Raw genomic sequence first — 27,322 nt, forward strand, 5'->3', positions numbered from 1 at the left:
GGCAGCCAGTGGGGAGCTCTGGGGAATCACAGCGCTGAAGACCAGGAGAGTATAGTTCCCCTTTAACAAGCATCAGAGGCGTGACCAATCCCATTTAAGTTACTTGGCTGATTATCTACAAATTTATAGAACCAGAGGACAGAATTTAGAGAGGCAAGAACTCTCCCCTCCCCCTACCTACACTTCACCCATCCCAGAAAGTTTACCATAGCTTTATGTTAATATTCATGTACAGGCAATGAAAATAGGCACACTTTTGCTCCAATTTTTTACTTTTTTTTTTTTAACACACACACACACACACACACACACACACACACTAAGTGAAATATTCCATCGGATTAAACAATATCCCTTTATTAGGTCCGACATAATATTACACACATTGGGACTCAATAAAAGAACACTTTGTTGCATTTTTCTTCAAATAAAGGTAATATGTTAACATCTTTGTATTAGTGGATGGCTCTTTACAATCAAGTAGATAGATGTTCATAAAACTTTTGGATGGATAACCTGTTGGAGAAAGACAACATGAATACAGGAAACAAAAAAAAAAAAAAAAAAAAAAAAGCATACATTATGGAATTAAAGCAGGTGATCTAGTCAAGCAGAACTAAACTGTGAAAGCAGCAAACACAAAAAAGGCAAAGGACTAGTCAGTAGTATTGGGTGTGGGTCTACCTGTAGCCAGTGTTAATTTCAGCGATGCAATCAGCAAAAGTTTCCAGGAGATTTTAAACAAAAAGATGACTAAACACAGATGACTAAAATGGCATTTTAATAAAAAGACTGGTTAAAAACGTAGTCGAACATCAAAATGAACAATGCTCTGCTGGCTTCTTCTAAACCGGCAACATAATGCCATCCCCAACCTAGAACACATTATCCTCTTAGCACTGGTGCCTCTTGGCCCTTTAAGAGGTTTACGCTGCTGGGAGGCAGAGCAGGACTTCACGTGACCGCCGTAAATGACAAGGAGCGATCGGTTATGCGATAACTGCAGCAATTCATGCAAATAGGCAGCCTCTTGGCACCGAGAGACCGCATATTTGCATACAGTGGGCGCCAAGGGGTTAAAATAGAACTATATCCAAAATGAAATAAGTTTTGCCTAGAGTAGGAGAGGATTATAACCCCCACAAGAAAAAAAAAAATGTTTTAAAGTTTTGCCCTTGGTTATACTTTAACTACTTGCCAACCAGCCGCCGTCATTTTACGGCGGCAGGTCGGCTCCCCTGCGCGAGATCGCCGCCGGGCACACGCGATTGCTCGTTACAGAGCGGGGACCGGGAGCTGTGTGTGATCTTCTGTTCATACAATGTATGAAAAGAAGATCAGTCATTTCCCCTAGTGAGGCCACCCCCCCTACAGTTAGAACACACCCAGGGAACATACTTAACCCCTTCCTCGCCCCCTAGTGTTAACCCCTTCACTGCCAGTGGCATTTTTATAGTAATCCAATGCATTTTTATAGCACTGATCGCTATAAAAATGCCAATGGTCCCAAAAATGTGTCAAAAGTGTCCGCCATAATGTCGCAGTACCGAAAAAAAACAACCATTACTAGTAAAAAAAAAAAAAAATATTTATAAAGATACCCCCTATTTTGTAAACGCTATAACTTTTGCGCAAACCAATCAAACGCTTATTGCTATTTTTTATTATGAAAAATATGTAGAAGAATACTTATCGACCTAAACTGAGGGAAAAAAATGTTTTTTTATATATCTTTGGGGGATATTTATTAAAGCTAAAAATATTAATTTTTTTCAAAATTGTCGCTCTATTTTTGTTTATAGCGCAAAAACGAAAAACTGCAGAGGTGATCATACCACCAAAAGAAAGCTCTTTTCGTGAAAAAAAAAAAAAAAAAAGGACGCCAATTTTGTTTGGGAGCCACGTCGCACGACTGCGCAATTGTCAGTTAAAGCGACGCAGTGCCGAATCACAAAAAGTGCTCTGGTCTTTGACCAGCAATATGGTCCGGGGGTTAAGTGGTTAATCACTTCCAGACCAGCCACCGCAGTTTCTTGCAGCAGGTTGGCTCCCCTGGACAAAACAACGTTACATTACGTCGCTTCGCCTTTTAGCCACTATTAGGGCGCCCGCCGCCGGAGCAAGTGTCCGGCTGGCGCGATGACCACACATGTATAATACATAGCAGATCTGTACTGGAAATTCCCATGCCTGCTCAGCCAAACAATGATTAGAAACCAGTAGGTGTTTACTAGAGGTCGACCAATATGGGTTTTTCCCTGGCCGATATTTAGAAAATTGGGGTGGCCGATATACGATGCCAATTTTTGTGGCCGATCAAAACACACACCTCACCCACTCCACTCCTTTCTGCTTGCTCCTGTCACTCTAGCACACACTTGATGTCCTCAGTACGGGTGACACACCGAGCCTAGTGCAACTGTGTGTCAAACTGACAAGTAACAGAGGAGAGAGTGCCGTCAGAATTTAGCTTGATGTGGGGGTGGGCGGGACACAGCAGCTATATTATACAATGATTTGGCTGATTAAGGGGCAGGGTCACATACAGGTAGCGGCCCAGCCACATAACATCCCATTGGCTGGTGTTTGATAGCTGCTGGGTCCCGCCCACCCGACATCGAGCTAAATTCTGACAGCTCCTCTCTCCCTCTGTTACTTGTCAGTTTCACACACTGAGCGCGGCACTTGATGATTGCCAGAGCCGCTGAGTGTGGAGAAGGGAGGAGGAACTGCAGTCAGTGTTAAATATCGGCCTAATTTTGATAATAAATCGGCCGATGCCTATCAAACAAGACTAAATATCGTACAGAGAGGCATATTGCAATAGCGGACACAAGGAAAGATATGGGCAAGTTGGATAGGGAATCCCAATGACGGCCTAAAGACAGAGGGGGTACATGGAGGAGATAAACTACATCAATAGAGTGTTTTATTTTTGATGAAAGATATCGATGTGAGGGAAAAATATTTATATATATATATATATATATATATATATATATATATATATATATATATATATATATATATATATATATATATATATATAATTTTCTTGAAAAAATAAAGAAATTTATAATAAAAAAAAAAAAGACCAAATATTGGTCGACCTCTACTGTTTACACAATGTGAAACTAGACATCTGACAGGGAGCAGTAGACAAACAGCTGAAGATCGGGAGATACACCTTTCATACACTGAAAAACTCTGCCACTTCTCACCTGTAATGATCATGCCTTGTCCAGGCCGAGCTCTTCTGGGGTAGAGATACCAAGCTCGTCTAAAGTCGGTCTGAGCTCCTGGATGACATAGGGGTAGATTTCCTTGTGAGGTCCAGCCTTGTCCTGAAAAACGCAAAAAAAAAAAATGATTGATCACAAATCCCAATGACAATCAGCTCACAATGTATGACATCACTAAAATGTAAATGCTTTTTCTCTAGCTGTAAAACTTAGAAAAGTTGCACACTGATGTTAAATGACATCAAACTTTATTAAAGCCGGGCAAAGCACACTACAGTCCTAGAATGGTTAGACCGGTCCTAGAATGGTTAGATTTCCATTTGGTCAGGGATTTTTAGACAAGCCTGGAGCAGCGACACCATTTCAGGGGTCTGCTGTAAAACTACTTATGTACCTATATGTACACAAGTAGTTTTACAGCAGACATTCTGACTCACTGTCTGCATACAAAATGCAATTAGAAGTGTAGGACATGACATTTAAGCATTCGCAGTGGAGCAAAATACCTTGTTTCTAATTGTGACAGTGTTGCGGTGGCGTGCGAAAAAACAAAAACAAACACTACGTTTTTTTTTTGTTAACAGGTGGTGTCATGAGCCACTATGGTGCGCATAGAACTAATTGAAATGACACCCAAAGCTTTGTGGGGGACGACGACGATGACACACAATGCAATGCACCAGGATTGTCAGACACACAGCACACACCAGCATGGCACGCTAGTGTGAAAAGGCAATAGATCAAGCACACAATTATCTTTAGGAACCCCATTTGTAATACCACAAGAAATTAGCATACATAGTATGTAATAAAATACTTAAATTTTTTAACCAATTACACTTAAAAAATATATATATATATTCAGTATTCACAAGATTGGTCTCCACATGTACACACAGACCAGATTGTCAAAAATAAAAAATAAAAGTTTGACCATGTCAACTTTGCGTTTTTTGCAACACAATATGCCATTTACTTGAAAACAAAACAAAACACCAGACCATTGTTGAAATGTCAAATGGACTTGGCGCCCTCAATCTAGTGCAGCAGCGCTGCAGCATGGTGACCATTGCCAATACTGACATTGAAAATTGGGTAAGCTCTGGTGCAAAAATGATTTTTCATGTGCCCTTGCGGTGACCAGTGAGGGTTTCTCGCGGTTAAAAAATAAAAAAACAGTTTAAGTGGTTGTAAACGCAAATGGCAAAAATGTATCTAACCTCCATGCGTTTGTTCGTTTTAGGCCCCTTTCAGACGGACGGCAGTTTTGCCGCAATTAAAAGCATGTACTTTTTCAATGAAATTCAAGGCTCCGGGCACTGCGATTAGCTGCATTTGTACATTGCGATTACATGTGGTTACATGCGGCCGCGTTTAGCTGCGATAGTCATTTCCATAGCAACCCTTTTTATTTTTTGATGTGCTTCCCGTTTTTTTTCCCCTCACGCTGCTATCCGCAGGTGACACAAAAGACTGCGATTACCTGCGGTTACGTGCATATAGCTGCGCTAAATCGCACCTGGACGCATTCAATTCTATTTTTTATATTCGCACCAAACCGCATGCAACGAAATCGCAGCTAAACGTTGTGTGTGAATGGGGCCATAGGAAAGCATTGTGTGCTTTTAGCTGCGGTAGAAAACTAGAAAATCCGCAGCTAAAAGCACCATTCTATCCGTCCGTGTGAAAGGGACCTTACAGTGCAGCACGATTTGTTTTTATTTTTTCCAATCGTTAAATACCTTTTTTCTTCGTACTCATTTGTGGTCAAAGGTCATCGTTCTGTTGCGGGGAGGGGCAGAGGATAGTGTTTGCACTGCACACTATGGGAGATGACAGGGAGGGGGAAGATGCAGAGAAGCACAGGGGAGAGCCTTTATGGAGACACGTAAACAGACCACGATTTCATGACTCAGCAGTCATGATAGACGTGGTGTGTTCAGTTCACAGAGGGGAGTCAGGATCAAACAGGTACTGTAGAAGCTATAGCTTGTGGGACAGGAGCATGATTTTATTTTTGGGGGGGGGGGGGTTGTTTTAAGAATTTCAATTTCTAGGTGCTCTCATTGCAAAGTCAGATGCTTGCTTACCTTCACTGCTTCCAAAATACGGACAGAACTTGCAAAGTCATTTAACCGTCTGCAAGCGCGCAAGGCAGCATCAATAATTTTTGGTTCAGGAACTAAATCGTAACCGACGAGTGTGTTTATACCTGTATGTAAGGGAAGAAAAAACAAAAAACATAAATATTGCCACATAAACAAACAAAAAATACCCAAGTTCCTGGCTCAATTTTCAACAACGTTGGAGTTCCCAGTGCTCCTATTGTATTCTCCACAATATGGGCCTCATTCACATAGGTGCTACATCCTGTAAACCATAAATGGGTCATTTGTTTATGCGGCTGGAGCAGCCAGGAGTTGCACGGATGCAACAGTTTGTCCTAATTTGGTAAGCACACTGAGTTTATAACCACTCGCCACATAACCGACAAATAATGTGTGGCTGTGTTCTTGTCCTCAGCATCGTGTGAACGAGGTCTAGTAACTAGAAATAACTCAAGAGGAAGATAACCACAGCGAGGTAGAGACATATGCACTCAAGTTTCCAGGTATGAAAGATTGGAATACCAAACAAACTATAGGTGGATTATCTGTACAGCGTGAACATACCAGTAATTCATATTTTGTCTCAGTATAGAAACTAAAGTGAAGGGACCAGCACAAAAGTTACCCAATACTTGCACTTTTTATAAGTTTGGGGACAACTGTAAAAATACAAAACCCAGCATATAACAGGCTGCCTTTACATTACTGACAGTTGGTCACTTGTCAAAAAAAAAAAAAAAGCTGCTGGCACCAATGAATTTCAAATGTGCCTTAAAGTGATTGTAAAGTTTTTTTTCCTATTAAAATAACATGGTATACCTACCTGCTCTGTGCAGTTGGTTTTGACAGAGCAGCACAGATCCCCCTCTTCTATGGTCCCTGGCTGGAGCTCCTGGCCTCTCCCTACGATTGGTACGCAAGCAAAGCTGCAGCTCCTATATCCATTCAAACATGGTGCTGCGGCCACACCCCCTCCCTCTCCAGACGGCCAAGGGACTCGTGGACATCACTAGATAGAAATGGGGCTCAGGCAAGTATAGGGGAGTATAGGGGGGTGGGCTGTTACACACAGAAGGCTTTTTATGAGTTTGGAGCCGATGTCCCTCTGACAGAAGCCAGTGATCTGCTTTTTTCTCCTCAAATAAAAAAAAAAAGCTGATTAACGTCTGTTTACATGACGTGGTCAGCTGTCATCGACTGACAACTGATCATGTGGTAAGGGGCCAGGATCAGCCACTTACTCTGATCAGCGAAGTCTCGTGGACTCGCTGATCACAGCAAATTAAAATTTGGAAGTAGGACTCGCTGGTGGTTGTAGTACAAAATACAGTTTTTACACACTTGTATAAAAAGAAAACATTTCCTACCTTTCCTAAGCTCCCATGCATCAATGTCTGGCTTGCTGAAGTACGTAACCCAACGAGCATCGAATTCCTCATCCGATTCGTGTTTGGCATGAGAATAGCACCGAGAAGCTATTGCAACTGTGTGAAAGGAAAAAAAACAAAACAAAAACATTAAAATGCTGAAGCGGAAAAAAAAAACCCATACTTAAAGCTGGGGTTCACCCTAAAAAAAAAAATTCTAACATTACATCCAGCATACTAACGAAATGTAAAGTATGCTGGTATTTTTTTCTCCGTACATACCGTTTAATTGTTATTTGCGCTATATAAGTTTTTCACTCACAACCAATACACACACAAAAATCACAATGTCTAATATATGTAAAAGAGGGGGGGGGGATCAATTCTACCAAATCCAGCTGTTGCCTCCTCTCATCATACACCTAGGAATAGGATACAAATGTAAAGTTATATAAAAGTGTCAAATATCCCTGTTTCTGTACAAGTTTGGGTATTTCTACATACATAGGTTTTTCGTACAGATAAGCAAATGTGAGGCCAGTTTAAAAAAAAAAAAAAAAAAAAAAATGAAATCCAACCCCCACTGCAAAATAGAAGTCCAATTGCATTTCCTAAAGCTCATTTGTGCGGTCAATCACATCCAGTGACGCGGCGGGGCCGAGTGATACAGTGAGCGGCTATGGCCGCTCGCTGTATCACAGGAGCGCGCCTGCAATTAGTGATCACCATGCAAGCTCTCTCATGACTGTGGTGACTAATTGCAGGGAGGACCAGAGACAGCAAGGGACCCTAGAAGAAGTGGATCGGGGCCACTCTGTGCAAAACGAACTGCACAGTGGAGGCAAGTATGGCATGTTTGTTATTTAAAAAAATAAAAAAATTCCTTTAGTGACCCTTTAGGACAGAGTACAAGTACTGATAGGATGCAGACACTGGTTGACAATGTTATACCCCCACTTCCTGGACAGTCTATTGAAAATTTAGGGATTCACCGAAAAACATTAGTCCGAAAATGGCCTTTTCGGCAATTTGCCGAAAAAGAAAAAAGGCTGATGATGGAGCCAAAAATAGGGTGGGGCCTGGGTTACGGCTCCACCCATTACGGGGGTGTCGTATAGCGCAGAAGAGAGGAGAGCCACCACCGCGTGGTCGATTAGACTGCCGGGAACATCACAGCTTTCATTTCAATAGCTGTGTTGCCCGCTGCGCAACGGCACATACAGCCCCTCCTCTTTGTCCGGGCACTTTGATAGACAGATAACCCGTCCAATCCTGGGACAGGTGATCCATCAAAGTTCCCTGGACAAGGGGGAGGGGCTGTACGTGACAGCGCGTGGCAGGGAAGTGCATTTATCATTTTCGGCACCAAAAAAACATTTGATGCACCCCCTATGAGCTGGGTATTACTGGAGCCCTCACTCTACTACACTAGCAAATGTATTATTACTTTCATCACTGATAGAAAATACACCTGTTTAGGATTACTGGATATGATGAAAAGCTTTTCCAGCTGCTCTATGGAGTACAGGCACAAAACAAACGTTTCCAGCCATACACTGATCAAAGTTTGGCTGGTTTAAATGGGACAGATCAGCAAGGCTGCAAAGCAGAGTGGATAAAATTGTTTCAAATCAAATTTGAATAAAATGTTTTTGTAGTTAAAAAAAAAAAATAGCATGAGGCTGTATATTCTGTAATATTTACTATTTTGGTAAACTCAAGTCAATGAATCCAAGCTCTGCAAGCTGAGATACATGGACTGGCAATGTTATTGTTTTAATTAAAAGCAGAGTTTTGACCATGCCCTCTGCTTGTCTACATAATATACATAAAATCATGTCTCCAATTCAATCCGTTTTTACGTACATGTTTTCTAGAATGTACTTAGTCTTCCTGAGCATTTCCATCTTCATTGTGGGCACGTGAAGCCCACTAGGACTCTTCCGGGACATGGTGCTGCTGGCTACCCAGCATGCACCTCCTGATCTCACGCATTGTACACGATTAACAACACCTTGCCATCACGTCGCTTCCATTTTGGATATCTCACAATGCTAAGGCGGCGGCGATGCCCACTGACTCCTGGGAATCACGGCATCTCCCAGGAGCCAGTGCACTGCAGGATATTACGTACACAGTTGCGGAGGGGAGAAACCAGAAGAGAAAGAAAGAAAACCCTGGAAACAGGAAGCAAAAAAAAAAAAAAGATACCCAATGTAGTCATTATGGCCAGATGAGAAGCGAAAGATGGGCAGCTTAAAAAGTGGGTGGAACTCTGCTTTAACCACTTGCCGACCAGCTGGCGTCGTTTTACGGCGGCTCCCCTGCGCGAGAGCACGTAATACGTCGGCCCTCGCGCAGGCCACTAGGAACGCGTGCGTGCCCCCCGCTTGCCTTTGACTCCCGTGCCTGGAAGGCGCGATCGCAGCCAGGCACACGCGATCGCTCATTACAGAGCGGGGACCGGGAGCTGTGTGTGTAAACACACAGCTCCCGGTCCTGTCAGGGAGAGAAATGCTGATCTTCTGTTCACACAATGTATTAACAGCTATCAGTAATTTCCCCTAGTGAGGCCACCCCCCCTACAGTTAGAACACACCCAGGGAACATACTTAACCCCTTCACTGCCAGTGTTTTTTATAGTAATCCAATGCATTTTTATAGCACTGATCGCTATAAAAATGCCAATGGTCCTAAAAATGTGTCAAAAGTGTCCGAAGTGTCCGCCATAATGTCGCAGTACCGAAAAATAAATAAAATAAAAAAAGCTGATCGCCGCCATTACTAGTAAAAAAAAATCTCAATAAAAATGCCATAAAAATACCCCCTATTTTGTAAACGCTTTTGCGCAAACCAATCACTTATTGCGATTTTTTTTTTATACGAAAAATACATAGAAGAAGAATACGTATCGGCCTAAACTGAGGGGAAAATATGTTTATATATTTTTTGGGGGGATATTACAGCAAAAAATATTCATTTTTTTTCAAAATGGTCGCTCTATTTTTGTTTATAGCGCAAAAACTAAAAACCGCAGAGGTGATCAAATACCACCAAAAGAAAGCTCTATTTGTGGGGAAAAAAGGACGCCAATTTTGCTTGGGAGCCACGTCGCACGACCACGCAATTGTCAGTTAAAGCGACGCTGTGCCGAATCGCAAAAAGTGCTCTGGTCTTTGACCAGCAATATGGTAGGGGGGTTAAGTGGTTAAATAAAATAATTGAGTAGTTATGTATATATGTAGTAGTATGTATGTAGTAGTATATGTAATCAACCCAAAATTGGTTCCGATATCGCCGCTTTACTAACCCGATAGCTTATTCTAAATAGGCAACCTTCATTTTGTTTGCAAATATTAAAGATTCTAAATACCAGCAAGAGTAAGTCCTTACATTAAGAGCACCTGTCATTTCCGATCCATCATGGCAGCGCCTGTTAGTGGGCATCCACTCATCTGCTGCAGCTACGTTCACTGCCACATCACCAGTCGTCCCATTAAAGTGAATGGTACTGCCGGTGAACCGACAGCGGGTCAGAGGAGCCGCTGCGGAACAGAGATGACAGCTGCTTTTTTTTAAATTACAATTTAAAATCAAATCCACCCTGTTGTAAAATATATGAACTGACTCGGAACAGTCTACCAGAAGGAAAAAAAAAAGTACAGCATTGGGGGGGTCCTCACTGTGCTGCTGTCTGGGGCAGCGATGTAACCAATAGACATGTGCAGACTGGAATATTGTTTAGTTTTCGTTTGGAAAATAAATTTATTTAGTTACTCCCGAAAATCGTTTGATTTATTCCGTTTTTCGTTGGGGAATAGCTTTCGTCCAAAAATCCAATAATACTTGGTTTCTGTCGAATGGTCAAAAGAATATTCGCCGGAACGTCGAATCGTACATTTCCGTTCGAATATTCCGCCTACAAGAATTCTAATGTTGTATGACTAGTAATAATGTCGAATCTATTCTCTATAATGTCGAATCTATTTTCTCATAGATTGAAATCTATTCTCTGTAATGTAGAATATATTATTTCTATAGTGTCGAATCTTTTCCCTATGTCGTCGAATCTTTTCCCTATGTCGTCGAATCTTTTCCCTATGTCGTCGAATCTTTTCCCTATGTCGTCGAATCTTTTCCCTATCGAATTTTTACCGCAACGAAAACAAAGCATTTTTTATGTCGGATCTTTCGGTTTTCGTTTCTTGCACTTTCGTTATCGTTTGTTAAAACGATAACGAAAAAAAAAGATTTTCGGACGAAAATGCATTCTAACGAAAACGAATGCACATGTCTAGTAACCAATCTGAATTGCTCAACTATTTGGTCTGCAACAGGATATAAACAGATTCAACTCTTCTGGGAATGCTGTCCACAAGGTTTTGGAGTGTGTCTATGGGAGTCCAAAAGCACACTTGTGAGGTCAGGCACTGATGTTGGACGAGAAGGCCTGGCTCGCAGTCTTCACTCTAATTCATCCCAAAGGCGCTCTATCGGTTAAGGTCAGGACTCTGTGCAGTACAGTCAAGTTCCTCCACACCAAACTTGCTCATTCATGTCTTTGACCTTGCTTTGTGCACTGGTCCAAATCATTTGGTGGAGGGAGATGATTATGTGGGTTTTTTTCAGGGGTTGGGCTTGGCCCCTTAGTTCCAGTGAAGGGAACTCTTAAGACATCAGCATACCAAGATATTTCAGAAAATGTCATGCTCCCAACTTTGTGGGAACAATTTGGGGATGGCCCCTTCCTGTTCCAACATGACTGCACACCAGTGCACAAAGCAAGGTCCATAAAGACATGGATTAGCTAGTTTGGAGTAGAGGAACTCGACTGACCTGCACAGAGTCCTGACCTCAACCCAATAGAACACCTTTGGAATGAATGAGTGGAGACTGCGAGTCAGGACTTCTCATCCACTTCAGTGCCTGATCTCACAAATGCGCTTCTGGAAGAATGGTCAAACACTCCTAAACCTTGTGGACAGCCTTCCTAGAAGAGTTGAAGCTGTTATAGCTGCAAAGGGGGGCCAACTCAATATTGAACACTATGGACCAAGACTGGGATGCCATTAAGGTTCATGTGTGTGTGTAAAGGCAGGCATCTTGTTTTCACAATATAGTGGATCTAGTCATAGTAGCTCATTTTGCAATTTTTTTACTATATGGAAATGGCTACTATTGTATCAACATCCTCACGGATAGATCACCAAGTTATCCATATTATCAGTAAGCAAACATACCCTCCACACCATTTTAAATGGGACTGTGCTTTTGTAGCTTGTAATAAGGGTAAATACAAAAGTACTAAATAGAAAAACAATTGTAGAATATAAAAAGCTACTGGTATATAACTTTAGCCATCTAGATTTCAAAGTACAATGTGAGGGAGTTAAAGTGACATTAACCACTTAAGTCCCAGGCCAAAATGCAGGTAAAGGACCTGGCCCCTTTTTGCGATTCGGCACTGCATTGCTTTAACTGACAATTGCGCGGTCGTGCGATGTGGCTCCCAAACAAAATTAGCGTCCTTTTTTTCCCACAAATAGAGATTTCTTTTGGTGGTATTTGATCACCTCTGCGGTTTTTATTTTTTGTGCTGTAAACAAAAATAGAGCTACAATTTTGAAAAAAAAAATCAATATTTTTTACTTTTTGCTATAAAAATATCCCCCAAAAATATATATAAAAAATGTTTCTTCCTCAGTTTAGGCCGATACGTATTATTCTACATATTTTTGGTAAAAAAAACAACAAAAAAAAACGCAATAAGCGTTTATCGGTTGGTTTGCGCTAAATTTATAGCGTTTACCAAATAGGGGATAGTTTTTTTTTTTACTAATAATGTTGTCGATCAGCGTTTTTTTTCGTGACTGCGACATTATGGCGGACACTTCGGACAATTTTGACACATTTTTGGGACCATTGTCATTTTCACAGCAAAAAATGCATTTAAAATGCATTGCTTATTGTGAAAATGACAGTTGCAGTTTACCACAGGGGGCGCTGAAGGGGTTATGTTTCACCTAGTGTGTGTTTACAACAACTGTAGGGGGGTGTGGCTGTAGGAGTGACGTCATCGATTGTGTCTCCCTATAAAGGGGATGACACGATCGATGCAGCCGCCACAGTGAAGCACGGGGAAGCCGTGTTTACTTACGGCTCTCCCCGTTCTTCAGTTCCGGGTACCGATCGCGGGACCCCAGCGGCGATCCGGTCCCAGAGCTTCGGGTCGCGGGCGCAACCCACGGCTGGGTAGATGTACAGGACGTGCCGATACGTCCATCTGCCCAACCGTGCCATTCTGCCGATGTATATTTACAGGTGGCGGTCCTTAAGTGGTTAAATGTTCCCTTTTTTTTTTTTTAAAACAAACATGTTATACTTACCTCCACTGTGCAGCTCATTTTGCACAGAGTGGCCCCGATCCTGGTCTTCTGGGGTCCCTCTGGGGCTGTCTCGGTTACTTCCCACAAGAACACACCTACTTCATGGTAGCCCTCTCCCATTGGGGTTAGTTCTTGCGGGCGCCCTCCCGTGATACAGCCGGCAACTATAGCTGCAGACTGTATCACTCGGCCCTGCCCTCTGGAGCACCGCGTCATTGGACGTGATTGACAGCAGCGCGAGCCAATGACTGCGCTGCTATCAATCCATCCAAACTAGCCAAAGGCCAGACCGAGTGGAGAAAAGGACATTTGGGCGAGCGCAGCAGGTGAACGGGCTCAGGTTAGTAAGGGGGGCGTCATTGCCAGTTTTTTTTCACCTTAATGCATAAAATGCATTAAGGTGAAAAAAAAAAAAAGCGAACCTTTACAACCCCTTTAAGGAATTAAGCATAGCCTGTAAAGAAGGATATTAACTAGGAAGCTGAGGCTCTGTTAAGACTCATGGAAGCATTCTTAGTTCAAGGGCAAGCATGTCAGAGTTTAAAGTTCACCCTTACAGAATGTGCATACAAACACACCAGTGCTGAATGAGATTTTAAAAGTCTTGTTGATTTTTTAGAATATAAAAATTGGGAGTCAATGGTCAAAAAAGAGTTTCACAAGACAATTGATGTTGACTTTCTACTGCAACAATACTTTAAACTGGGGTCCTGTGCATTGTACACAATCCATGTGCTGCTGTGTTCTTGTACCAACACACTGTCTGACATGTCAGTGTGGACATGCAGTCTGCAATTACATCTCTGGCACATACCATCTACACATGTATGCAGAGCAGTCACACAGCAGCATGAATAAGGGTGCTTCTGTCCCCCTATGAAGTACCACAATGCACATACCAAAGAGTACAACTTAGTGCAGTGATGTTCTATCATGACTGTGGTTAAAGGGTTTGTAAAGGCTCGTGATTTTTCACCTTCATGCATTCTATGCTAGGGTGCAAGTAGATGTACTAAAGATTGAGCAGCAAAATCAAAAAAATAAAAATAGTACTGTATCTGAAAACCATGACAAGGTAAAGTCCCTTTAAATGAATGCTGTAGCCACATTACCATCTGTAATTTATACTATTTTGTAGGTTTCCAAGTTAAAAATGACAATTTTCAAAAGCAAACAAAGAAGTGTGCAGTATATACATGATGACTGCCAGAGCAGGAAGTTAATCTGCTTCTCCTTCACACACACAGCACTGAAAGTGACCTTCCGGGATCTGCACACACCACCCGCACCATCAGCTGCTCTCTTCAACTCACGTCCTCACTGCTTCCAGGTGACACCACTCCGGGGGGGTGGGGGGGTTCACACACTGCAACCAGATCACCTGGGGTTACCAGTTATTGCTTAAATTGTGACAGTTCTATTCAATAATAGAAAGTGAACCCCTCACACACACACTGCTGCTGCTGTCAGATTTCAGGTTACAGAGGTCAGACGGGTGAAGGAGGAAGTCAAAGTGACTTTCCCTGTGTACATTCACTACAAACCTTTCAGATCTTCATTGGTAAGGTAAAAGGCTCAGGATGTAGAGCTGCTGGAACACAGGGGACCTAGACTGTGGAACACTCTACCGACCAGCATCCGAATGGAGGTGAATCACCAGACCTTCAGGAAAAAAACTCAAAACCCATCTATTCTGAAGGCAAAATATAGTAGGAAATGGATACCAAGCACCCTGAGGCGATTCAGTTCGCAAGTGTTGCGCTATACAAGTTTCTCACTCACTCAGGGGAACTAAAATGAGGCTCTAGCGTGAGCACTGATAAACCCTAATCATGTCATACACTGTACAATCTCCTTAAAGTGGAGTTCCACACAATTTTTTTTTTTTTTTTTAAAGCCAGCAGCTAAAAATACGGCAGCGGCTGACTTTTAAAAAAAATGGACACTTACCTGTCCAGCCGCCCCGGGATGTCAGACGAGGCTGAGCAATCACTCGGTCCTCGGCTGCTTCCGCCACCATCCTCGGTGAGGGAATCAGGCAATTCCCTACTGCGCATGCACGAGTATCGCGGGGGGGGGGGGGTTTGACGTGAAGGGGCTAGACTCAGAACCCGGAAGTGGTGCAAATATCTGTATCTGCACCCCCCTGAAAGGTGCCAAATGTGTGAACCTCCGCTTTAAGTCAGCAGCTACAAACACTACAGCTGCTGACTTCTAAAATATGAACACTTGCCTGTCCAGGGCGCCCGCGTTGTCGGCACCCGAAGCCGATCTGTCCCTCGGTGTCGCCATCTTCGGTAAGGGAATCGGGAAGCAAAGCCTTGTGGCTTCACAGCCTGGTTCCCTACTGAGAATGTGCGTGTCGCTCTGCACGTCCTCACTGGTCATTGCTGTCTTCTGGGACCCGCGTGTCTCTCAGAAGACAGCGAAAGGGGGGCGGACATGGCGTACATATCCGTGGCCATCAATGCCCGGGAGTGGGAGCAAATACCTGGCTTAGACAGGTATCTGCTCCCCCCTGAAAGGTGCCAAATGTGACACCGGGGGGGTTCCGAAAAGCAAAAGTTCAATATTTGGGTGGAACTCCGCTTTAAGACCCCACGGACACTGACATCACATGAACATGACATGCATAGGGCAGTCCAATCATTTGACAGAAGCTCCTTTTTGGGAGCAGAGTTAGGAAATGTTAGTATGTTTTGCTGCATGTAAACACGCATGTTTGGGGAATCATTAAACCAATTGTAACGGTTCTTTTAAAAGAGAAAAATAAAATAAAAAATATCATGTTATACTTAAAGCGGATGTGCCACTAAAAAACTATATTAAAAGCAAGCAGCTACAAATACTGCAGCTGCTGACTTTTAATATAAGGACACTTACCTGTCCTGGAGTCCAGCGGTGATCGCAGCAGATGACGAGCCGATCGCTCGTCACCCTGCTGCTCCCCCCTCCATCCACGGTGAGGGAACCAGGAAGTGAAGCGCTCCGGCTTCACTGCCCGGTTCCCTACGGCGCATGCGCGAGTCGCGCTGCGCCCGCCGATTGGCTCCCGCTGTGTGCTGGGAGCCGAGTGTTCCCAGCATACAACGGGGGGGGCGACGGGAAGCGGAGGAAAAACCCGTCCTTTGCCCGTATCGTAGGGCCGGAAGTGGGTGCAGATACCTGTCTGTAGACAGGTATCTGCACCCCCCTCCCCCCTGAAAGGTGTCAAATGTGACACCGGAGGGGGGGAGGGTGCCGATCAGCGGGACTCCACTTTAGAGTGGAGATCCGCTTTAACTGCTCTGTGGAATGGTTTTACTGAGAAGCCAAATCCTCTTCTTCTGGGGTACCCAGTTGGCATTCTAGGCTACTCTTGGTGCACCCCCATAGGAATTTGCTTCCTTTGGTGGCACACACATGACTAGATCCCGAGCTGTGTCCGTTTACTGGTGCACACAGTGCGGTTCAGCCCCTCCCCCCACTCCTGTCACTGACAGCATTGGGAACCAATGGTGCCACTATAAAAATGACCAAATGCATAAATGGAGCTGAAAATGGATCCCATTGAAAACATTACTTGCTTCATGTTCCCCACGTTTTAGAGTGCTTGTATATACCCATACCTCAAGTGATACACTGAGATTAAACAAAACCTCCTACATTATATAATCATAAAGCTTGTCTTAGGCCCCTTTCACATTGAGGCGTTTTTCATGCGCTACATCGCTAAAAATAGCGCTGCTATACCGCATGAAACAACCTGCCCTGTAGTCTTCAATGTGAAAGCCCGAAGGCTTTCACACTGAAGCGGTGCGCTAGCAGGAGCGCTCCAAAAGTCCTGCTAGCCACATCTTTACAGCGGTATAGGAGCGGTGTGTTCACCGCTCCTTCCCATTGAAATCAATGGGAAAGCGCGGTAATACCGCCCGCAACACGGGCGGTATTAACCCTTTTTCGGCCGCTAGCGGGGGTTAAAACCTCACCGCTAGCGTCCGAATATCGCGGTAAATACGACGGTATAGCCGCGCTACAAATAGCGCGGCTATACCGTCAGCGCGGCTGCACGCCTCAATGTGAAAGCAGCCTTAGAGTTCAGAAAAAAGGGGCGGAGAGCTGAAGTTAGCCCCTGCAGAGGGGGAGGGGCACCCCCTTCACAGAGGAACACAGACTGCCAATCAGCTGGATCTCCCTCCCCTGTCACATTTTTCTCTCTTGGTGTCAGAAGTGACTTATGCTGATGGAGGAATGAAGCAGCAGACAGAAATTACACTTTGAGCTCTGGATTGAGACAAGTACACACTATAAAGGGATATGCTTTGTTCATATTTCATGTCTGAGGTTTACAACCCCTTTAAGTGATTCTGCTCATACATGAATTGTATCACGCCATTCTGATGAAAGCACGGGTGTCCTTTTGTGCTTCCAACCAATCAGAAGTGGTGAAATGCAAGAACTGCCAATTCTTCATTCGCACCACTGCAATGCTTTTTTCAGATTGGTCACATGACATGACAGCAGAGGGCAATCCATTCATTTGACTGAATACAAAGGCTCCAAAAGTAGCTCCTGTTCCTGGCAGCGAGCCTTGCACATCTCAGCGTGGTATTATGAAATAATAACACAGCATAGTGCAGAGTTTTGCCCATTCCTGGAAGGTGATGGTGGAAAGGCAGAGGAAGAAAATACATAAAGTGCCAGTGATGACCCTAGTCACCCCCCCCCCCCATATCCTCCAATCACCTTGGATCGGTGATCACTGATGGCTCAGCCATGACATTTGTGTGTCACATGAATCGTTGGAAGGAGGTCCATACAATCCGCAGCCAGCCCGGCCCTTCCGAATGCGGATACGATCGGTGAATGGAGCCGCCTGGCCCTCCCTCGCAATGAATGAGTGATCGGTGTACACCATACCGGGGGACAGACAGACAGAAGATCCGGCCTGTGATCGGCTCCTCCTTCTTCTGCAGGCCGGGAGCAGAGCCTGAGCCGGGTCATTACAAGGACAAAGCATGGGGAGAGCACCGGGCACACCGGAGGTGACAGGGAGCACACACCGGGGACACGGCCTACCCCCCCAACCTCATACCCGGTGTCCCCTACACTGCTCTCAGCCCAGCACACCCTGAGGGGGCGGAAGAAGACAGAACGCCGTCTTCTCACCCCCTTTCCTCCTCCTCAGTCAAGGACACAACAGGCATTGAAATGAACGCTCAGGGCTCTCACCTTGGGAAGCGGCGAGCTGAGGCTGCGGGCGGCAGCGGGCTAGGCTGCGAGCACCGGAGGACACACATAGCCGGAGAAGAGAGGCCCCGAACATGGCTGAGCTGTGAGCTGAATACCGACCACACCGAGGATCCGGACCGGAAGAACGAGGCACGAGCACCACACAGCTCCACTAGGCGCCGGCACAGAGAACACGGACACACAAGGGTAAAGGGAGGCGTGTCCTGTGCGTCACCGCATCATAGAGATGGAACCTGGCAGCAGAAACAGCGCCACCTGATGGCCTGTGAGGCAACAGCGTGCAGCTTTATGCACCTTGGGTGTGAAGGGAAAGTCACTGAGGACAAGAAGAGTTCACTATTGGAGTTCTTCATAAAAATGAATCAACTGTGACATTGTAAAAAAATTGAGAAAAAAGTAAACTGTGATGAGTTATTTATGATACATTGGGGTTAACTCACTAATGCTGCGTAAACACAACCGTTTTTTATGTCATGGAAAAAAACAACGTTTTTCTCGAGGTGATTCTTGTCAAGCCTGCCTTGCATACACACGATCGTGAAAAAAATGCTTGCGCAAAGCGCGGTGACGTACAACACATACGGCGGCACTATAAAGGGGAAATTCTATTCGAATTGGCGCCACCCTTTGGGCTGATTATGCAAATTTCTCTTCTCATAACTTGCTTGAGAATGCGCGTTTTTCCCCCCGTCGTTAAAGCCTACACACGACTGTTTTTCACAATGTGAAAAACGATGAGAAAAAAGAGAGCAGGTTCTAAATTTTTATTGGCCATTTTTCTCATCGAGAAAAATGCTCTGGAGCCTACACACGGTCGTTTTTAATGACCAATTAAAAAAATTGCATTTTTCTCGTCATGAAAAACGGTCATGTGTACGCGGCATAAGAGTTAAATAATGGCGAATAAAATGCGGAGAAATAGCTTTTGCATTAAATCAGTTTTGAAAGTGTAATTCAGTAAGAATTCTGCGTAAATAACGAATGCAGTGTTTGTTTGATTGAGCGGTAATTACAGCATTTTTTCACATGGTAATTTATCGCACTGAGGGGCAGGTCCACAAAGATCTGCCCCGGCGCAGCGTATCTGAGATACGCTACGCCGCCGTAACTTACTTCTGTTTGGTTCGAATCCAGATAGAATTTGCGCAGTAAGTTACGGCGGCGTAGTCTATCTCTCGCGGCGTAATGGCGCTTAATTAAAATCGGCGAGTAGGAGGCCTGTTTCATTTAAATGAAGCTCGTCCCCGCGCCGAACGAACTGCGCATGCGCCGTCCCTAAATTTCCTGCTGTGCATTGCGCTAAATCACGTGGCAAGAACGTCATTGTTTTGACGTGGACGTAAATTACGTCCAGCCCGAATTACGGACGACTTACGTAAACGAAATAAAAATTTTAAAATTATACGCGGGAACGACGGCCATACTTAACATTGCGTACCCCACCAAATAGCAGCTTTAACTATACGCCGAAAAAAGCCGACTAGAGACGACGTAAAAGAATGCGACAGCCGCTCGTACGTTCGTGGATCGTCGGAAATAGCTAATTTGCATACTCAACGCGGAAAACGACGGGAACGCCACCCAGCGGATGCCAAAGAATTGCATCTAAGATCCGAAGGCGTACGAAGACGTACGCCTGTCGGATCTAACCCAGATGCCGTTGTATCTTGTTTTGTTTGAGGATTCAAAACAAAGTTACGACGCAGGAAATTTGAAAGTACGCCGGCGTATCAGTAGATACGCCGGCGTACTCTCTTTGTGGATCTGCCCCTGAGCTGGTTGCTATGGAGCAGGCTGGGAAGCCAGCTGCTACATCCTTAACAACGGATGAGTCATCAGCTGTCGGCAGGTTTCCCGCTGACATCTGAATGTAAAAAAACATGCTGTTAATTAAAAATGATGAAGAAAAACAACGTGGGGTACGGGGAGCAATGCATACCAGGCCCTTCGGGTATGGTATGGATTTTAAGGGGAAACCCATGCCAAAACTGAAAAATAAATAAATGACGTAGGTCCCTTCCAAAATCTATACCAGACACTTATCCGAGCATGTAGCTTGACATGTCAGGAAAGGGGTGGGACAAGGGAGCCCCCCTCTTGAAACCCCCCTCTTGAACCATACCAGGTCCCATGCCCTCACCAGGAGGGGGGGGGGCTGCAAAGCACCTTGTCCCCATGTTGATGGGGACAAGGGCCTCCTACCCACAACCCTGGGCTGTGGTTTTAGGGGTTTGAGGGCAGGGGGCTTATCAGAATCTGGAAGACCCCCTTTAATAAAGGGGCCTCCAAATCCTCCCTATGTGAATCAGTATGGGGTATATAGTACCCCTACCCATTCACCAAAAAAGTGTAAAAGGGAATAAAGACAGTACAAACGTTTTTGACAATTCCTTTATTAAAAAAATAAAAAAAACTCCCCTGATGTAGAGCCATCGTCAATCACGATGCTCGCCGCTACCGCTGGACCCGAAAAAAAAGAGCGTTAGTTGCGATTAGACCTTTTTTTTCGGATCTGGCGGTGGCAGCGGGCATCGTGATTAACAATGGATCTACATTGCTGTTTCTGACAAATACCGCATGTCATACCACCAGAAAAACCCTGGTGATAAATATTGCATGTTCTTTTACTCTCTGTTACATTTGTGAATTGGACAATATTTACCGGCATATTTTTAATTTAGTGGTAAATACCGCATAATCGTTATTTTTTTGTAAACTGGACATTATTTACCGCATGCAATAATTTATGCAAATTAGTCATGTGATGGTGTTTTTGCATGCGGTAAATGTTAGTAAATTGACCCCATTAGTACTGCTTACTTCATGACACACACCACTGACCACTGTATAACACGGCCAGTGGTGTGAATGAGGCCTTAAAAGGGTTGTAATGTTTTTTTATTTTTTTGGCGGAACACCGCTAGGTTCCGGCCTGTGTGTGTCAGAAACATGAGCAAAACCGTTTTGCTTTCCTGACACACAGAGAAACAGGCTGCGATTTGGGAGCAGTGCCATTAAGGCCACATTCACATGTGCGTTGCCTGAACATGCATGTCTGTGTATTATTGGCCCATTGTCATGATACACGCATAGCGCAGCCCGTTCAGTTGAAAGGCCTGCCTTACACTCGACAAACAAGCCAAGGTAAGCTCCCACACCTTTTTGGGCGTCGCACTTCGCACATTTTGTAGCGCACATTTTGGCATGATGCTTGTCCCATGTTTTGCTGTGCACAAAAACATGCACCTGCTGGCAGTGTTTGGGAAGCCATTAACAATTAACGTGTTTTTTTTTGGGAAGGAATATAACCCCTATCAGTTGTTTGTTTTTTTGTTACCTTCTAAGTCCCATTGGGGAGATTTTCCCTCACTTCCTGTCCCATAGCTAAAACAGGAAATGCAAAGAAATCCCTCTAAAGTGAGGGAATCCTAGGGTGTCACCGGGGTCACCAGAACTTGTGTGCCCATTGGAGGATTTCAACTCTATTACTTTTCTGGTGTCAACCCAAAAGTTGGAATTTCTTTTACAATCACTTTTAATGATAACAGTAAACAGGACGAATAGGGTGGATTTCCCTAATGGGGTCACAGACACTCTATCCAAATTTTTTTTTAAATGTGTTTAGTCACACTTTAAATTGCTGTTACCGTGGTATATGTAGAAAAGGTAGCTTATGTATGGTGGCATGTGGTTGCCAGCCATCATCCCTAGTATCAAATGAAAACTGAATACCTCTGAATTGGTGGGATTTTAAAGGCAACAAAAATATTGGTGACAACTAAGGTCATAAAAAATTATTGGATTTGTTACACCATATATTATATCACATATTTATATTTCAATATTTTTACAAATTTACATCTTAGGCATTCTATCCGACGCATGCGCACTGGGATACTTCCACGGACGGTGCATGCGCCGTTCGTTCAAAACGTCAATCACGTCGGGTCACGATTCATTAGCATAAAACACCTCTTCACAATTTGAATTAGGCGCGCTTACGCCGGCCGATTTACGATACGCCGCCGTAACTTAGGACGCAAGTGCTTTGTGAATACAGCACTTGCCTCTCTAACTTACAGCGGCGTAGCGTATATGAGACACGCTACGCCTGCCTAACGTTAGGCACAGGTACGTGAATCTAGCTATCTGTCTACAGACTTAGGCTTGGTTCACACTGTCGCCGCATCCGTCACACATCAGGGGTCTAATGCGTGCTGGTTCACCGTTTCAGGTCCGATTTCAGATGAATTTTGGGCTCAATTTGGACCTGAAATGCACCAAAAAAGGCATACGTTTTTCCTACACACCACACCGGACCTGCTGCGGAGATATGTGAACCTGCTCCATAGAGAGCCAGTCACATTCTCCTGCTATGCATTCAGTTCGCATACGTGTGAACCGAGCCTGAGGGATAAGATGTGATAGTTACCCTGCTCTGGCACTCTTTTCTGCTCTGTCGGTGGCCCTTCACTCTCTTCATGTACAATGCAGGGCTCCTGGCCCTACATTGTACCTGATGACATGATCATTGAGGAAGCCTGTCAGAGCTAGTCATCCCCTAGAGCAGCCTTTCTCAACCCTTTTAACACGGAGGAACCCTTGAAATAACTTCCTGGTCTCAGGGAACCCCTGCTAAAAATGACTATATGTACAATTCATGATACATTTGTAGCGCCCTGCTCCTGTTGATCAGGCGCTGCTTTAAATTTAGTGGGGTCTGTGCTTTTATTTGGCTCAGGCAGGAATGATTAAGGGCAATTTAGCCCCTGTTCCAGCTGTGGCTGTGCTGTGAGTTCCACTATTGTTCGTCTGGGGGTGTTAATACCACCCCAGGCCAAGGGTGGCAGCAGCAAAGTCAAGGTGCATTAGGTGTTCCCCTCGGCGGCGAACCAATGTGAGTGGTTGCTCGCTGTGCATGCCGGGGAGGGGTATTTAAGGGACAGATGCCGTTAGGTCAGGGTCCTCAGGGTCTGTCTGTCATCCCACGCGCCTTGTGGCTCGCCTGGCCTGAGGTGCGTGTCCTGAATCCTGGTTCCGGGACCACGTTGGCCCGGGGCCGTGACTTCGTTGGTAGGCCCAGTAGTCTGGCTGGTGTAGGGTGACCACGTGTCCCGGATTGCCCGGGACAGTTCCGTATTTTGCAGGTCTGTCCCAGGCACCTTCATTCCAGGAAAATACAGTGTCCCGGAATGAAACGGACACAGCCACCCCACGGGCCAATCTGATTCCCACAAAAAAGGCCGCTACATCACCGCTTTACACACTGACAGTACTTGTCCTGGCCAGGAATGCCTGGAGGAGCACAATCCCTGCCCCCTGCTTGTAGATGGAGAATTTATAAATCCCGCCTTGTGTCCAATCACTGTGCTGTGATTCGTTACAGCACAAGCTGATTTTTGGGAAGGAAGGGTGTCCCTGAATGGTAGTTTGGAAATGTGGTCACCCTAGGCTGGGGCCTGCCTTGCAAAGGTGATCCTGTGCTGTCCGTCCTGTGGGAGGAAGCCACTTGGTGAAGGAAGCCAGGGGAGGACCTATCCTGGAGAGGGTCATGCAAGTGGCTGGTACCTTGGGAGAAGGCCTGGAAACTTCATTGCACTGTGCACCAAGAGGCTTGACAGTGTCGCCTGTCGGGTCTAAAAGTTCAATTAAAGCTAAGCTGGAGAGATCCAGGTGCTGAATCCTGTGGCAGAGGATTCCGGACCAAAGTGTCTCCTTATAAAGGAAGGTCTTTGGCAGAGACTGTACTTCACTTTGTGCGCCATCCCAGCTGCTAGGCCAGTGAGAGGGACCTATCCGGGTGAGCAATACCCACTCTGGCTAGAGTGGCGACGAGAACTGTTTGCTGGAACCTGAACCTACCTACCCTTTCCACCCCTCCACCTTCTTTTCTACTGAAGTTCTGCAAAATAAACCCCAAAAAAATAAATGCTTTGTGTGGACATTGAAATTCTTCAGACTCTCCTTTAACCCTGGACAGCAAGAATATAGAGGTAACGTGCCATCCAAAAATAACCAGCAGCTCTTCCGGGAGTAGTGCTCCACATTATTGTGATGGTCAGTGGGAAAAATGGTCCTTACACTTGTGGTCATTGGGAAGAATTCCCCCCTTACAGATAGCTAAAAAGATCAATGTCGTCTGTGGGAACTTATCTGATAGGCAGAGTTTGTTTATTGCTCAAGGTACCCCTAACAACCTCTGGAGGAACCCTAGTTGAGAAACCCTGCCCTAGAGCATATAGAGTGTATCTATGGTCATAATGTAAAATCATATATTTATTTCCACATTTAATTTCAATTATTTCTAGCCTACTCCTATTAGGCTGGGTTCACACTGCATTCGCATGTGGCTCACAGCAGGGGTTCGGTGCGTCCCCGTTCTCCGTTTCAGCGACGAATCAGGCCCACATTTTTGCCTGAATTCGGACCCGAATCTGAGCCAAAGACACACATGACTCATGTGTGTCTTTGGCTGAGTTTCGGGTCCGAATTCAGGCAAAAATTCGGGCCTGATTCTGTGAGCCGCTTCGCAGCCGCCTCGGAGATGTGTGAACCAGCTCCATAGAGAGCCATTCACAATCTTTGGAGTGACGCCTGGGGCCTAATACTGAGTTGTCGCATAGAGAATCGCATTGAATTCCTTGCTAACCGCAGTTGTGGTTCACTCCGTTCACCAGTGCTGTTACAATGCCTAATGTACCACCAGCCACAGAATACAAGATTGTTTGCTGTCAGGTGAATGCCTGTGGCCGTGGGCTAATTTTTGGGGCCTGTAATGGCCGACACTTACTTCTGTATCCGGTGAATGCCTAATGTACCACCAGCCACAGAATACAAGGTTGTTTGCTGTCAGGTGAACGCCTGTGGGCTAATTTTTGGGGCCTGTAATGGCCGACACTTACTTCTGTATCTGGTGAATAGCTTAATGTACCTCCAGCCACAGAATACAAAATTGTTTGCTGTCACGTGAACGTCTGTCGGCTAATTTTTGGGGCCTGTAATGGCCAGTACTTACTTATGTATCCGTTATTTCACTTAATACTTCTGGTAGGTCAGTGTCCATGTTGTGGGACTATTTGTGAACAGCTAGTAAGTATTTTGTGGCTTCAAATATGACCTGCAGGTTTTTTATATTCGCCTGCCATTAAAGTCAATGGGGCCCGTCGCGAACTTGCGGTTCGCGGACATTTGCGAAAGTTCGCGGTTAGCGTTCGCGAACCGTCCCGTCGGATGTTTGTCCATCACTAGTTGTAAAAATGTTCTGTGTCCATAAAGCCTTATATTACTCAGTTTTAATACATATTACATATGCTAGTCTGCGCATGTTTTCCTGCTGCCAAATTATTGCGCATTTCTAATTGTTGATCCTGATTTTTAACTTTTGCATAAATGTGTCTGTTTTAGAATGTCAAGAACAGTACTGTTGGCGCTATATAAATCGTGTATAATAATAATAATAATAATAATAATAATAATAACAGCAGAGCTTTCATAAAACACAAAAAAATCATTAAATGTCATCACTTCCATCCCAATTTAAAAACAAAGGAGTTTTCTCCCCAAGGATAGTGGGTGGAGCCATGGAAAGAATTTCTTTATCTCCCTGTACCAACTATAGCATACATACAGCCAAATATTCTGTTAGTTCCATTGATTTTTGCCAAGGGATCAAAAGGAATGATTTGCATAGCTCTGCCTATTTTCTTTAAAGCAGTACTAAACCCAAAAGCATATATTTATTATATTGCAGCTTACAAATTCTTGTGTGATGGTTGTGGTCATTTTTCTTTTTTAGGCTTTCTTTCTTCTATTTTCGATCCGGGGGATCCAATCAGTAAATCTGTGGTTTGTCAAAAGAACAAACTCTCCTCAAGATGTATCAGTTACAGGGATGAGACCAACCATTTACCGTATTTATCGGCGTATAACACGCACAGGTGTATAACACGCACCCTAACTTTAAGGCCTCGTACACACGGACAGACTGTCCGCTGAAAACGGTCTGCCGGACCGTTTTCAGCGGACATGTCCGCTCGGAGATTTCTGTCTGATGGTTGTACACACCATCGGACAGAAATCCGCGTGGACACGATACGCGTTGACGTGGCCGCGTCATCGCCGCGATGATGACCAGGGACGTGCGCGGCCCTGGAAGGTCAATGCTTCCACGGACGCGTGGCTTAGGGCCCCGCAAAGCTGCGAAGGGCCCCCCAAATTACTAAAGGCCCCGCCTGGTGAGAAGTAATTTTCGCCCCCTCACCCTGCTTCTCAACTCTCTGGCCGCATGGGAGAAGAGGTAAGAAGTCAGCACCCCCCGCTTCTCAATTTAAATGTAAGATGTAATTTCCAACAGCAGAACACCCCCTCCCCCCGCTTCTTAACTTTCTTTAATGTGACATGTCACTGTGGTCAGCGCCCCCCACTTCTCATTTTTAATATGTAATTTTGCTTAGGGCCCCAGGGAGGTCAGGATCGGCACTGCCCCTGCGTATAACACGCAGGCACAGTTTACCCTCTACTTTGAGGGTAAAAAAGTGAGTGTTATACGCCAATAAATACAGTATTTACCACTGGCAGGGGTCCTTAACCACTAGCCGACCTGCTTACGCACATATGCTGCGGCAGGTTGGCTCTCCTGCGCAAATCGCTGTACCTGTACGACAGCTCGCGCAGGCAGGCGCATTGGTCAGGCGGACTCGATATCCACTGGCGCCCCGCGATCGCCTATCACAGAGGCAGAGCGGGGAACTGCCTTTGTAAACAAGGCGATTCTCCATTCCGACAGGGGACATGTCAGAGATCTTCTGTTCCCATTGATCAGGAACAGTGATCTCTGTCATGTCCCTGGTAGCCCATCCCCCCTACAGTTAGACCACACCTAGGTGTTAACCCCTTGATCGCTCCCTAGTGTTCAAACTTGATGTAACTTATCAAGACATCAACTTTTGCATATACGATCATAAATAATCTCTACACCACTTTCTCCT

The 27,322-nt window shown here is 44.9% G+C and overlaps 1 protein-coding gene across 1 annotated transcript; it reads right to left on the reverse strand.

Annotated features, from left to right (window-relative positions):
* Positions 1 to 336: 336 nt before the first annotated feature.
* Positions 337 to 18,540, reverse strand: LOC120931477 (cytochrome c oxidase subunit 5A, mitochondrial). The gene is made up of 5 exons (XM_040342968.1): positions 18,315 to 18,540; positions 6,718 to 6,834; positions 5,333 to 5,454; positions 3,222 to 3,344; positions 337 to 516 (listed from the first exon to the last, which is right to left on the reverse strand). The coding sequence occupies exons 1-4, from the start codon at positions 18,406 to 18,408 to the stop codon at positions 3,231 to 3,233; spliced, it is 447 nt and encodes a 148-aa protein (XP_040198902.1). The 5' UTR covers positions 18,409 to 18,540; the 3' UTR covers positions 337 to 516; positions 3,222 to 3,230.
* Positions 18,541 to 27,322: the final 8,782 nt, after the last annotated feature.

The sequence above is a fragment of the Rana temporaria genome, chromosome 3 (genome assembly GCF_905171775.1).
Source record: "Rana temporaria chromosome 3, aRanTem1.1, whole genome shotgun sequence".
In the NCBI taxonomy this organism is placed as follows: domain Eukaryota; kingdom Metazoa; phylum Chordata; class Amphibia; order Anura; family Ranidae; genus Rana; species Rana temporaria.